The sequence below is a fragment of the Oncorhynchus keta genome, chromosome 4 (genome assembly GCF_023373465.1).
Source record: "Oncorhynchus keta strain PuntledgeMale-10-30-2019 chromosome 4, Oket_V2, whole genome shotgun sequence".
In the NCBI taxonomy this organism is placed as follows: domain Eukaryota; kingdom Metazoa; phylum Chordata; class Actinopteri; order Salmoniformes; family Salmonidae; genus Oncorhynchus; species Oncorhynchus keta.
In genome coordinates this window covers 85,359,965-85,375,855 of record NC_068424.1, presented here as the reverse complement: position 1 = coordinate 85,375,855, position 15,891 = coordinate 85,359,965, and the positions used below count along the sequence as shown (strand labels likewise).

Here is a 15,891-nt window from a genome sequence, read left to right as displayed (position 1 = left end):
CCCATGGATTACACTTCTAGAGAGAAGCAGAGATATGGCCCATAGATTACACCTCTAGAGAGAAGCAGAGATATGGCCCATAGATTACACCTCTAGAGAGAAGCAGAGATATGGCCCATGGATTATTAATCTAGAGAGAAGCAGAGTTATGGCCCATAGATTATTAATCTAGGGAGAAGCAGAGATATGGCCCATAGATTACACCTCTAGAGAGAAGCAGAGATATGGCCCATGGATTACACCTCTAGAGAGAAGCAGAGATATGGTCCATGGATTGTTAATCTAGAGAGAAGCAGAGATATGGCCCATAGATTACACCTCTAGAGAGAAGCAGAGATATGGCCCATAGATTATTAATCTAGGGAGAAGCAGAGATATGGCCCATAGATTACACCTCTAGAGAGAAGCAGAGATATGGCCCATGATTATTACACCTCTAGAGAGAAGCAGAGATATGGCCCATAGATTATTAATCTAGAGAGAAGCAGAGATATGGCCCATAGATTACACCTCTAGAGAGAAGCAGAGATATGGCCCATAGATTACAATCTAGAGAGAAGCAGAGATATGGCCCATGGATTACAGCTCTAGAGAGAAGCAGAGATATGGCCCATAGATTACACTCTAGAGAGAGAAGCAGAGATATGGCCCATAGATTACACCTCTAGGGAGAAGCAGAGATATGGCCCATAGATTACAATCTAGAGAGAAGCAGAGATATGGCCCATAGATTACACCTCTAGGGAGAAGCAGAGATATGGCCCATAGATTATTAATCTAGGAGAAGCAGAGATATGGCCCATAGATTATTAATCTAGACAGAAGCAGAGATATGGCCCATAGATTATTAATCTAGGGAGAAGCAGAGATATGGCCCATGGATTACAATCTAGAGAGAAGCAGAGATATGGCCCATAGGATTAATCTAGACAGAAGCAGAGATATGGCCCATAGATTACACCTCTAGACAGAAGCAGAGATATGGCCCATAGATTATTAATCTAGGGAGAAGCAGAGATATGGCCCATGGATTACACCTCTAGACAGAAGCAGAGATATGGCCCATAGATTATTACCTCTAGAGAGAAGCAGAGATATGGCCCATGGATTATTAATCTAGAGAGAAGCAGAGATATGGCCCATAGATTACAATCTAGGAGAAGCAGAGATATGGCCCATGGATTACACCTCTAGACAGAAGCAGAGATATGGCCCATAGATTATTAATCTAGGGAGAAGCAGAGATATGGCCCATAGATTACACCTCTAGACAGAAGCAGAGATATGAACAATAGATTACACCTCTAGAGAGAAGCAGAGATATGGTCCATGGATTACACCTCTAGAGAGAAGCAGAGATATGGCCCATAGATTACAATCTAGAGAGAAGCAGAGATATGGCCCATAGATTACACCTCTAGAGAGAGAAGCAGAGATATGGCCCATAGATTACACCTCTAGAGAGAAGCAGAGATATGGCCCATGGATTACACCTCTAGAGAGAAGCAGAGATATGGCCCATAGATTACACCTCTAGAGAGAAGCAGAGATATGGCCCATAGATTACACCTCTAGAGAGAAGCAGAGATATGGCCCATGGATTATTAATCTAGAGAGAAGCAGAGATATGGCCCATAGATTACACCTCTAGAGAGAAGCAGAGATATGGCCCATGGATTACACCTCTAGAGAGAAGCAGAGATATGGCCCATAGATTATTAATCTAGGGAGAAGCAGAGATATGGCCCATGGATTACACCTCTAGACAGAAGCAGAGATATGGCCCATAGATTATTAATCTAGAGAGAAGCAGAGATATGGCCCATAGATTATTAATCTAGGGAGAAGCAGAGATATGGCCAATAGATTATTAATCTAGAGAGAAGCAGAGATATGGCCCATAGATTATTAATCTAGGGAGAAGCAGAGATATGGCCCATAGATTATTAATCTAGGGAGAAGCAGAGATATGGCCCATAGATTATTAATCTAGAGAGAAGCAGAGATATGGCCCATAGATTATTAATCTAGGGAGAAGCAGAGATATGGCCCATAGATTATTAATCTAGGGAGAAGCAGAGATATGGCCCATGGATTACACCTCTAGGGAGAAGCAGAGATATGGCCCATAGATTATTAATCTAGAGAGAAGCAGAGATATGGCCCATAGATTACAGCTCTAGAGAGAAGCAGAGATATGGCCCATAGATTATTAATCTAGAGAGAAGCAGAGATATGGCCCATAGATTACACCTCTAGAGAGAAGCAGAGATATGGCCCATGGATTACACCTCTAGAGAGAAGCAGAGATATGGCCCATGGATTATTAATCTAGAGAGAAGCAGAGTTATGGCCCATAGATTATTAATCTAGGGAGAAGCAGAGATATGGCCCATGGATTACACCTCTAGACAGAAGCAGAGATATGGCCCATAGATTATTAATCTAGGGAGAAGCAGAGATATGGCCCATGGATTACACCTCTAGACAGAAGCAGAGATATGGCCCATAGATTATTAATCTAGAGAGAAGCAGAGATATGGCCCATAGATTATTAATCTAGAGAGAAGCAGAGATATGGCCCATAGATTATTAATCTAGGGAGAAGCAGAGATATGGCCCATGGATTACACCTCTAGACAGAAGCAGAGATATTTTACACCTCTATGGCCCATAGATTATTAATCACCTTTATTTAACCAGGATAGGCCCTAGATTATTAATCTAGGGAGAAGCAGAGATATGGCCCATAGATTATTAATCTAGAGAGGCCAAGATATGGCCCATAGATTATTAATCAGAGAACACAGATATGGCCCATAGATTATTAATCTAGGGAGAAGCAGAGATATGGCCCATGGATTACACCTCTAGGGAGAAGCAGAGATATGGCCCATAGATTATTAATCTAGAGAGAAGCAGAGATATGGCCCATAGATTATTAATCTAGAGAGAAGCAGAGATATGGCCCATAGATTATTAATCTAGGGAGAAGCAGAGATATGGCCCATGGATTACACCTCTAGACAGAAGCAGAGATATGGCCCATGGATTACACCTCTAGACAGAAGCAGAGATATGGCCCATAGATTACACCTCTAGACAGAAGCAGAGATATGGCCCATAGATTATTAATCTAGGGAGAAGCAGAGATATGGCCCATGGATTACACCTCTAGACAGAAGCAGAGATATGGCCCATAGATTACACCTCTAGAGAGAAGCAGAGATATGGCCCATGGATTATTAATCTAGAGAGAAGCAGAGTTATGGCCCATAGATTATTAATCTAGGGAGAAGCAGAGATATGGCCCATGGATTACACCTCTAGACAGAAGCAGAGATATGGCCCATAGATTATTAATCTAGGGAGAAGCAGAGATATGGCCCATGGATTACACCTCTAGACAGAAGCAGAGATATGGCCCATAGATTATTAATCTAGAGAGAAGCAGAGATATGGCCCATAGATTACAGCTCTAGAGAGAAGCAGAGATATGGCCCATGGATTACACCTCTAGAGAGAAGCAGAGATATGGCCCATAGATTACACCTCTAGAGAGAGAAGCAGAGATATGGCCCATGGATTACACCTCTAGAGAGAAGCAGAGATATGGCCCATGGATTACACCTCTAGAGAGAAGCAGAGATATGGCCCATAGATTACAGCTCTAGAGAGAAGCAGAGATATGGCCCATAGATTACAGCTCTAGACAGAAGCAGAGATATGGCCCATAGATTACACCTCTAGAGAGAAGCAGAGATATGGCCCATAGATTACACCTCTAGAGAGAAGCAGAGATATGGCCCATGGATTATTAATCTAGAGAGAAGCAGAGATATGGCCCATAGATTACACCTCTAGAGAGAAGCAGAGATATGGCCCATAGATTATTAATCTAGAGAGAAGCAGAGATATGGCCCATGGATTACACCTCTAGAGAGAAGCAGAGATATGGCCCATGGATTACACCTCTAGAGAGAAGCAGAGATATGGCCCATAGATTACACCTCTAGAGAGAAGCAGAGATATGGCCCATAGATTATTAATCTAGAGAGAAGCAGAGATATGGCCCATGGATTACAGCTCTAGAGAGAAGCAGAGATATGGCCAATAGATTATGAATCTAGAGAGAAGCAGAGATATGGCCCATGGATTACATCTAGGAGAAGCAGAGATATGGCCCATAGATTATTAATCTAGAGAGAAGCAGAGATATGGCCCATAGATTATTAATCTAGGGAGAAGCAGAGATATGGCCCATAGATTATTAATCTAGGGAGAAGCAGAGATATGGCCCATGGATTACACCTCTAGAGAGAAGCAGAGATATGGCCCATAGATTATTACCTCTAGAGAGAAGCAGAGATATGGCCCATAGATTATTAATCTAGAGAGAAGCAGAGATATGGCCCATGGATTACACCTCTAGGGAGAAGCAGAGATATGGCCCATAGGTTATTAATCTAGAGAAGCAGAGATATGGCCCATGGATTACACCTCTAGAGAGAAGCAGAGATATGGCCCATAGATTACACCTCTAGAGAGAAGCAGAGATATGGCCCATAGATTATTAATCTAGAGAGAAGCAGAGATATGGCCCATGGATTATTAATCTAGAGAGAAGCAGAGATATGGCCCATAGATTACACCTCTAGAGAGAAGCAGAGATATGGCCCATAGATTATTAATCTAGAGAGAAGCAGAGATATGGCCCATGGATTACAGCTCTAGAGAGAAGCAGAGATATGGACAATAGATTATGAATCTAGAGAGAAGCAGAGATATGGCCCATGGATTACACCTCTAGAGAGAAGCAGAGATATGGCCCATGGATTATAAATCTAGAGAGAAGCAGAGATATGGCCCATGGATTACACCTCTAGAGAGAAGCAGAGATATGGCCCATGGATTACACCTCTAGAGAGAAGCAGAGATATGGCCCATAGATTACACCTCTAGAGAGAAGCAGAGATATGGCCCATGGATTATTAATCTAGAGAGAAGCAGAGATATGGCCCATAGATTATTAATCTAGAGAGAAGCAGAGATATGGCCCATAGATTATTAATCTAGAGAGAAGCAGAGATATGGCCCATGGATTACAGCTCTAGAGAGAAGCAGAGATATGAACAATAGATTATTAATCTAGAGAGAAGCAGAGATATGGCCCATGGATTACACCTCTAGAGAGAAGCAGAGATATGAACAATAGATTATTAATCTAGAGAGAAGCAGAGATAAAGCCCATGGATTACACCTCTAGAGAGAAGCAGAGATATGGCCCATGGATTACACCTCTAGAGAGAAGCAGAGATATGAACAATAGATTATTAATCTAGAGAGAAGCAGAGATAAAGCCCATGGATTACACCTCTAGAGAGAAGCAGAGATATGGCCCATAGATTACACCTCTAGAGAGAAGCAGAGATATGAACAATAGATTATTAATCTAGAGAGAAGCAGAGATAAAGCCCATGGATTACACCTCTAGAGAGAAGCAGAGATATGGCCCATAGGTTATTAATCTAGAGAGAAGCAGAGATATGGCCCATGGATTACACCTCTAGAGAGAAGCAGAGATATGGCCCATAGATTACACCTCTAGAGAGAAGCAGAGATATGGCCCATAGATTACACCTCTAGAGAGAAGCAGAGATATGGCCCATGGATTACACCTCTAGAGAGAAGCAGAGATATGGCCCATAGATTACACCTCTAGAGAGAAGCAGAGATATGGCCCATAGATTATTAATCTAGAGAGAAGCAGAGATATGGCCCATGGATTACACCTCTAGAGAGAAGCAGAGATATGGCCAATAGATTACACCTCTAGAGAGAAGCAGAGATATGGCCCATGGATTACACCTCTAGAGAGAAGCAGAGATATGGCCCATGGATTACACCCCTAGAGAGAAGCAGAGATATGGCCCATGGATTACACCTCTAGAGAGAAGCAGAGATATGGCCCATGGATTACACCTCTAGAGAGAATCAGAGATATGAACAATAGATTATTAATCTAGAGAGAAGCAGAGATAAAGCCCATGGATTACACCTCTAGAGAGAAGCAGAGATATGGCCCATAGATTACACCTCTAGAGAGAAGCAGAGATATGAACAATAGATTATTAATCTAGAGAGAAGCAGAGATAAAGCCCATTGATTACACCTCTAGAGAGAAGCAGAGATATGGCCCATAGATTACACCTCTAGAGAGAAGCAGAGATATGAACAATAGATTATTAATCTAGAGAGAAGCAGAGATATGGCACATGGATTACACCTCTAGAGAGAAGCAGAGATATGGCCCATGGATTACACCTCTAGAGAGAAGCAGAGATATGGCCCATGGATTACACCTCTAGAGAGAAGCAGACATCTGTATCCACCGGGAATCACAAATATATTTGTCCAATATTCCACTCAACACTTTTGTCTCTCCTCCAGGGGAAGCATTCCACCCCAGCGACCACCACCAACACTCAGACCTGTCTGTCCCCCCCAACAGCCCCACTGGCCTCTCCTCCTCCTCTTCTCAGCATTCCTCTCTCCTGCCCCTCAAGCAGAGCTCCGGAGGGCAGCAGCACGGCCATGTCACATCCTCCTCCTCCTCCTCTACCGGTCTAGCTGCTCACGCCCCCTTCTCCCCGCTGGTACCAAACCTCCACGTCCCCGCGGCAGGGGCCAAGCTGGGGGCCCTGGGTGGCCCTGACTGCTCAGCAGGGGCCAAGCTGGGGGCCCTGGGTGGCCCTGACTGCCCAACAGGGGCCAAGCTGGGGGCCCTGAGTGGCCCTGACTGCTCAGCAGCGGCCCTCCATAAGCCCTTGGCATGTAAGAACTCACACATTCCTCCTGTGAACGGCCAGCACAGCAAACTGGGCCCCTCCCAGATGGGCTGTAACCACCCCTGTAATGGCCACAGTGGGGGGGCGCTGCCCTCTTCCAACGTGGGACACCTGACCGCTGGGCAACACCTGACCGCTGGGCAACACCTGACCGCTGGGCAACACCTGACCGCTGGGCAACACCTGACCGCTGGGCAACACCTGACCGCTGGGCAACACCTGACCGCTGGGCAACACCTGACCGCTGGGCAACACCTGACCGCTGGGCAACACCTGACCGCTGGGCAACACCTGACCGCTGGCGCCTGCAGGTTGGTAGTTTGATAGATTGTTCTTCTCCATACAGATTCCTGTGAAACTATGTAGGTTCATAAAATGTAGTGATAGTATCTATCTAGTGATAAGACGGCTCTTAGTGGTGTTCCGTTGATAGGTTGTTTCTACGGTAGTGGTGTTCCGTTGATGTTTCTACGGTAATGGTGTTCCGTTGATAGGTTGATGTTTCTACGGTAATGGTGTTTCGTTGATAGGTTGATGTTTCTACGGTAATGGTGTTCCGTTGATGTTTCTACGGTAATGGTGTTCCGTTGATGTTTCTACGGTAATGGTGTTCCGTTGATAGGTTGTTTTCATGGAATGTACAGTAATAGACACCTTGTCTAGTATAATCATGGAAGTTGATTATACACTAAATAAAAACGCAACATGCAACAATTTCAAAGATTTTACCAGGCCCAGCCAATCAGAATGAGGTTTTTCCCGAAATACTCCTCAGATGATCCCGCAGGTGAAGAAGCTGGATGTGGGGGTCCTGGGCTGGCGTGGCTACACATGGTCTGCGGTTGTGAGGCCGGTTGGACACAAATTCTCAAAAACAACATTTTATGGTAGAGAAATTAACATAAAATCTCTGGCAACAGCTCTGGTGGACATTCCTGCAGTCAGCATGCCAATTGCACGCTCCCTCAAAACATCTGTGGTGTTGTGAGGACAAACTGGACATTTCAGTGGGGCCTTTTATTATCCCCAGCACAAGGTGCACCTGTGTAATAATAATAATAATAAATAATATATGCCATTTAGCAGACGCTTTTATCCAAAGCGACTTACAGTCATGTGTGCATACATTCTACGTATGGGTGGTCCCGGGGATCGAACCCACTACCCTGGCGTTACAAGCGCCATGCTCTACCCACTGAGCCACAGAAGGACCATGCTGTTTAACACCCTAGAGTCGATTTCTGTGCCCCTGATTGTCCCCCGGTACCATTTGGGAATGAAATGAATGGGAAGTATACTGTATATGGAGACTGTTTTAATGACAAATAAAGAGTGAAATATCGCTGCAGCCTGTCATCACTGCTCTAGAATCTACTGATGATACACGGTCGTCGTTCTACCGGTCATCACTGCTCTAGAATCTAGTGATGAGACATGGTCGTGGTTCTACCGGTCATCACTGCTCTAGAATGTAGTGATGACACATGTTCGTGGTTCTACCGGTCGTCACTGTCTGCTGCTCTAGAATCTAGTGATGACACATGTTCGTGGTTCTACCGGTCGTCACTGTCTGCTGCTCTAGAATCTAGTGATGACACATGGTCGTGGTTCTACCGGTCGTCACTGTCTGCTGCTCTAGAATCTAGTGATGAGACATGGTCGTGGTTCTACCTGTCATCACTGCTCTAGAATCTAGTGATGAGACATGGTCGTGGTTCTACCGGTCATCACTGCTCTAGAATGTAGTGATGACACATGGTCGTGGTTCTACCGGTCATCACTGCTCTAGAATCTAGTGATGAGACATGTTCGTGGTTCTACCGGTCGTCACTGTCTGCTGCTCTAGAATGTAGTGATGACACATGGTCGTGGTTCTACCGGTCATCACTGTCTGCTGCTCTAGAATCTAGTGATGAGACATGTTCGTGGTTCTACCGGTCGTCACTGTCTGCTGCTCTAGAATCTAGTGATGAGACATGGTCGTGGTTCTACCGGTCATCACTGCTCTAGAATCTACTGATGATACACGGTCGTCGTTCTACCGGTCATCACTGCTCTAGAATCTACTGATGATACACGGTCGTCGTTCTACCGGTCATCACTGCTCTAGAATCTACTGATGATACACGGTCGTGGTTCTACCGGTCATCACTGCTCTAGAATCTACTGATGATACACGGTCGTGGTTCTACCGGTCATCACTGCTCTAGAATCTAGTGATGAGACATGGTCGTGGTTCTACCGGTCGTCACTGTCTGCTGCTCTAGAATCTAGTGATGAGACATGGTCGTGGTTCTACCTGTCATCACTGCTCTAGAATCTACTGATGATACACGGTCGTGGTTCTACCGGTCGTCACTGTCTGCTGCTCTAGAATCTAGTGATGAGACATGGTCGTGGTTCTACCGGTCATCACTGCTCTAGAATCTAGTGATGACACATGGTCGTGGTTCTACCGGTCATCACTGCTCTAGAATCTACTGATGATACACGGTCGTGGTTCTACCGGTCATCACTGCTCTAGAATCTAGTGATGACACATGGTCGTGGTTCTACCGGTCATCACTGCTCTAGAATCTAGTGATGACACACGGTCGTGATTCTACCGGTCATCACTGCTCTAGAATCTAGTGATGACACATGGTCGTCATTCTACCGGTCATCACTGCTCTAGAATCTAGTGATGACACATGGTCGTGATTCTACCGGTCATCACTGCTCTAGAATCTAGTGATGACACATGGTCGTGATTCTACCGGTCATCACTGCTCTAGAATCTAGTGATGAGATATGTTCGTGGTTCTACCGGTCATCACTGCTCTAGAATGTAGTGATGACACATGGTCGTGGTTCTACCGGTCATCACTGCTCTAGAATGTAGTGATGATACACGTTCGTGGTTCTACCGGTCATCACTGCTCTAGAATGTAGTGATGACACATGGTCGTGGTTCTACCGGTCATCACTGCTCTAGAATCTAGTGATGAGACATGGTCGTGGTTCTACCGGTCGTCACTGTCTGCTGCTCTAGAATCTAGTGATGAGACATGGTCGTGGTTCTACCGGTCATCACTGCTCTAGAATGTAGTGATGACACATGGTCGTGGTTCTACCGGTCATCACTGCTCTAGAATCTAGTGATGACACATGTTCGTGGTTCTACCGGTCATCACTGCTCTAGAATGTAGTGATGACACATGGTCGTGGTTCTACCGGTCATCACTGCTCTAGAATGTAGTGATGATACACGTTCGTGGTTCTACCGGTCATCACTGCTCTAGAATGTAGTGATGACACATGGTCGTGGTTCTACCGGTCATCACTGCTCTAGAATCTAGTGATGAGACATGTTCGTGGTTCTACCGGTCGTCACTGTCTGCTGCTCTAGAATCTAGTGATGACACATGGTCGTGGTTCTACCGGTCGTCACTGTCTGCTGCTCTAGAATCTAGTGATGAGACATGGTCGTGGTTCTACCGGTCATCACTGCTCTAGAATGTAGTGATGACACATGGTCGTGGTTCTACCGGTCATCACTGCTCTAGAATCTAGTGATGACACATGTTCGTGGTTCTACCGGTCATCACTGCTCTAGAATGTAGTGATGACACATGGTCGTGGTTCTACCGGTCATCACTGCTCTAGAATGTAGTGATGATACACGTTCGTGGTTCTACCGGTCATCACTGCTCTAGAATGTAGTGATGACACATGGTCGTGGTTCTACCGGTCATCACTGCTCTAGAATGTAGTGATGACACATGGTCGTGGTTCTACCGGTCATCACTGCTCTAGAATGTAGTGATGAGACATGGTCGTGGTTCTACCGGTCATCACTGCTCTAGAATGTAGTGATGATACACGTTCGTGGTTCTACCGGTCATCACTGCTCTAGAATGTAGTGATGACACATGGTCGTGGTTCTACCGGTCATCACTGCTCTAGAATCTAGTGATGAGACATGTTCGTGGTTCTACCGGTCGTCACTGTCTGCTGCTCTAGAATCTAGTGATGACACATGGTCGTGGTTCTACCGGTCGTCACTGTCTGCTGCTCTAGAATCTAGTGATGAGACATGGTCGTGGTTCTACCGGTCATCACTGCTCTAGAATGTAGTGATGACACATGGTCGTGGTTCTACCGGTCATCACTGCTCTAGAATCTAGTGATGACACACGGTCGTGGTTCTACCGGTCATCACTGCTCAATTAAAAACGTCACCTCACTAAGCATGGTCTGTCTGTCTGTTCTCTGCATCCCGTGTCCATGCTCCAGGGACCAGGCGTGTAAAGGACATAAGCTGTCTAACGGGGCGGGGGGGTTGTGTCACCCCCCTTCGGAGCTGGAGGAGGGAGAGGACGAGGACTCTAGTTCTGAGAGGAGCTCCTGTGCTTCCTCCTCAAACAACCAGAAGGATGGGAAGTACTGTGACTGCTGCTACTGTGAGTTCTTCGGACACAACGCGGTATGTATAGCAGTGATGGAGGGGTGTTGTGATGTATAGCAGTGATGGAGGGGTGTTGTGATGTATAGTAGTGATGGAGGGGTGTTCTGATGTATAGTAGTGATGGAGGGGTGTTGTGATGTATAGTAGTGATGGAGGGGTGTTGTGATGGAGGGGTGTTGTGATGTATAGTAGTGATGGAGGGGTGTTGTGATGTATAGTAGTGATGGAGGGGTGTTGTGATGTATAGTAGTGATGGAGGGGTGTTGTGATGTATAGTAGTGATGGAGGGGTGTTGTGATGTATAGTAGTGATGGAGGGGTGTTGTGATGTATAGTAGTGATGGAGGGGTGTTGTGATGTATAGTAGTGATGGAGGGGCGTTGTGATGTATAGTAGTGATGGAGGGGTGTTGTGATGTCATTATGGGGTGTTGTGATGTCATTATGGGGTGTTGTGATGTCATTATGGGGTGTTGTGATGTATAGTAGTGATGGAGGGGTGTTGTGATGTATAGTAGTGATGGAGGGGCGTTGTGATGTATAGTAGTGATGGAGGGGTGTTGTGATGTCATTATGGGGTGTTGTGATGTCATTATGGGGTGTTGTGATGTATAGTAGTGATGGAGGGGTGTTGTGATGTATAGTAGTGATGGAGGGGTGTTGTGATGTATAGTAGTGATGGAGGGGCGTTGTGATGTATAGTAGTGATGGAGGGGTGTTGTGATGTATAGTAGTGATGGAGGGGTGTTGTGATGTATAGTAGTGATGGAGGGGTGTTGTGATGTATAGTAGTGATGGAGGGGTGTTGTGATGTATAGTAGTGATGGAGGGGTGTTGTGATGTATAGTAGTGATGGAGGGGTGTTGTGATGTATAGTAGTGATGGAGGGGTGTTGTGATGTATAGTAGTGATGGAGGGGTGTTGTGATGTATAGTAGTGATGGAGGGGTGTTGTGATGTATAGTAGTGATGGAGGGGTGTTGTGATGTATAGTAGTGATGGAGGGGCGTTGTGATGTATAGTAGTGATGGAGGGGTGTTGTGATGTCATTATGGGGTGTTGTGATGTCATTATGGGGTGTTGTGATGTATAGTAGTGATGGAGGGGTGTTGTGATGTATAGTAGTGATGGAGGGGTGTTGTGATGTATAGTAGTGATGGAGGGGTGTTGTGATGTATAGTAGTGATGGAGGGGTGTTGTGATGTATAGTAGTGATGGAGGGGTGTTGTGATGTATAGTAGTGATGGAGGGGTGTTGTGATGTATAGTAGTGATGGAGGGGCGTTGTGATGTCATTATGGGGTGTTGTGATGTCATTATGGGGTGTTGTGATGTCATTATGGGGTGTTGTGATGTCATTATAAAGCTACACATCAGCCATATTATACAGCTACACATCAGCCATATTATACAGCTACACATCAGCCATATTATACAGCTACACATCAGCCATATTATACAGCTACACATCAGCCATATTATACAGCTACACATCAGCCATATTATACAGCTACACATCAGCCATATTATACAGCTACACATCAGCCATATTATACAGCTACACATCAGCCATGTTATACAGCTACACATCAGCCATATTATACAGCTACACATCAGCCATATTATACAGTTACACATCAGCCATATTATACAGCTACACATCAGCCATATTATACAGCTACACATCAGCCATGTTATACAGCTACACATCAGCCATATTATACAGCTACACATCAGCCATATTATACAGCTACACATCAGCCATATTATACAGCTACACATCAGCCATATTATATTATACAGCTACACATCAGCCATATTATACAGCTACACATCAGCCATATTATACAGCTACACATCAGCCATAGTATACAGCTACACATCAGCCATGTTATACAGCTACACATCAGCCATATTATACAGCTACACATCAGCCATATTATACAGCTACACATCAGCCATGTTATACAGCTACACATCAGCCATATTATACAGTTACACATCAGCCATATTATACAGCTACACATCAGCCATGTTATACAGCTACACATCAGCCATATTATACAGTTACACATCAGCCATATTATACAGCTACACATCAGCCATATTATACAGCTACACATCAGCCATATTATACAGCTACACATCAGCCATATTATACAGCTACACATCAGCCATATTATACAGCTACACATCAGCCATATTATACAGCTACACATCAGCCATATTATACAGCTACACATCAGCCATATTATACAGCTACACATCAGCCATATTATACAGTTACACATCAGCCATGTTATACAGCTACACATCAGCCATGTTATACAGCTACACATCAGCCATATTATACAGTTACACATCAGCCATATTATACAGTTACACATCAGCCATATTATACAGTTACACATCAGCCATATTATACAGTTACACATCAGCCATATTATACAGTTACACATCAGCCATATTATACAGTTACACATCAGCCATATTATACATGTCCAATCAATTGAATTTACCACAGATGGACTCCAATCAAGTTGTAGAAACATCTCAAGGATGATCAATGGAAACAGGAAGCACCTGACCCCAATTTAGAGTCTCATAGCAAAGAGTCTGAATACTTACGTAAATAAACTCTTTCAGTTTTTTTTTAAGACCAGATCACCTTTATTTAACCAGGTAGACCAGATCACCTTTATTTAACCAGGTAGACCAGATCACCTTTATTTAACCAGGTAGACCAGATCTCCTTTATTTAACCAGGTAGACCAGATCTCCTTTATTTAACCAGGTAGACCAGATCACCTTTATTTAACCAGGTAGACCAGATCTCCTTTATTTAACCAGGTAGACCAGATCACCTTTATTTAACCAGGTAGACCAGATCACCTTTATTTAACCAGGTAGACCAGATCACCTTTATTTAACCAGGTAGACCAGATCTCCTTTATTTAACCAGGTAGACCAGATCTCCTTTATTTAACCAGGTAGACCAGATCACCTTTATTTAACCAGGTAGACCATATCACCTTTATTTAACCAGGTAGACCAGATCTCCTTTATTTAACCAGGTAGACCAGATCTCCTTTATTTAACCAGGTAGACCAGATCTCCTTTATTTAACCAGGTAGACCAGATCACCTTTATTTAACCAGGTAGACCAGATCACCTTTATTTAACCAGGTAGACCAGATCACCTTTATTTAACCAGGTAGACCAGATCACCTTTATTTAACCAGGTAGACCAGATCACCTTTATTTAACCAGGTAGACCAGATCACCTTTATTTAACCAGGTAGACCAGATCTCCTTTATTTAACCAGGTAGACCAGATCACCTTTATTTAACCAGGTAGACCATATCACCTTTATTTAATCAGGTAGACCAGATCTCCTTTATTTAACCAGGTAGACCAGATCTCCTTTATTTAACCAGGTAGACCAGATCACCTTTATTTAACCAGGTAGACCAGATCACCTTTATTTAACCAGGTAGACCAGATCACCTTTATTTAACCAGGTAGACCAGATCACCTTTATTTAACCAGGTAGACCAGATCACCTTTATTTAACCAGGTAGACCAGATCACCTTTATTTAACCAGGTAGACCAGATCACCTTTATTTAACCAGGTAGACCAGATCTCCTTTATTTAACCAGGTAGACCAGATCTCCTTTATTTAACCAGGTAGACCAGATCTCCTTTATTTAACCAGGTAGACCAGATCTCCTTTATTTAACCAGGTAGACCAGATCTCCTTTATTTAACCAGGTAGACCAGATCTCCTTTATTTAACCAGGTAGACCAGATCTCCTTTATTTAACCAGGTAGACCAGATCTCCTTTATTTAACCAGGTAGACCAGATCTCCTTTATTTAACCAGGTAGACCAGATCTCCTTTATTTAACCAGGTAGACCAGATCTCCTTTATTTAACCAGGTAGACCAGATCTCCTTTATTTAACCAGGTAGACCAGATCTCCTTTATTTAACCAGGTAGACCAGATCTCCTTTATTTAACCAGGTAGACCAGATCTCCTTTATTTAACCAGGTAGACCAGATCTCCTTTATTTAACCAGGTAGATCAGATCTCCTTTATTTAACCAGGTAGACCAGATCACCTTTATTTAACCAGGTAGACCAGATCACCTTTATTTAACCAGGTAGACCAGATCTCCTTTATTTAACCAGGTAGACCAGATCACCTTTATTTAACCAGGTAGACCAGATCACCTTTATTTAACCAGGTAGACCAGATCACCTTTATTTAACCAGGTAGACCAGATCACCTTTATTTAACCAGGTAGATCAGATCTCCTTTATTTAACGAGGTAGACCAGATCACCTTTATTTAACCAGGTAGACCAGATCACCTTTATTTAACCAGGTAGACCAGATCACCTTTATTTAACCAGGTAGACCAGATCACCTTTATTTAACCAGGTAGACCAGATCACCTTTATTTAACCAGGTAGACCAGATCTCCTTTATTTAACCAGGTAGACCAGATCTCCTTTGCCAGTTGAGATCCAAGTTCTTATTTACTGAGACCTGGCCAAGATAAAGCAAAGCACTGCGACAGAAACAACAGAGTTAC

At 44.0% G+C, this 15,891-nt stretch overlaps 1 protein-coding gene and 1 long non-coding RNA gene across 2 annotated transcripts in view; one reads left to right on the top strand and one right to left on the bottom strand.

Annotated features, from left to right (window-relative positions):
* The window catches only part of LOC118376192 (protein FAM193B-like), a 34,501-nt gene that overhangs the window by 7,153 nt on the left and 11,457 nt on the right, over nucleotides 1-15,891 (top strand). Inside the window, exons 5-6 of the mRNA XM_052518002.1 lie at nucleotides 6,451-7,159; nucleotides 11,124-11,313. Of these exons, the coding sequence (XP_052373962.1) occupies nucleotides 6,451-7,159; nucleotides 11,124-11,313 (899 nt within the window). The remainder of the gene's footprint in view (nucleotides 1-6,450; nucleotides 7,160-11,123; nucleotides 11,314-15,891) is intronic.
* On the bottom strand, nucleotides 7,789-11,108 carry LOC127929760 (uncharacterized). The gene is made up of 3 exons (XR_008136073.1): nucleotides 9,912-11,108; nucleotides 8,249-8,519; nucleotides 7,789-8,198 (listed from the first exon to the last, which is right to left on the bottom strand). It is a non-coding gene; the product is annotated as an uncharacterized LOC127929760 (long non-coding RNA).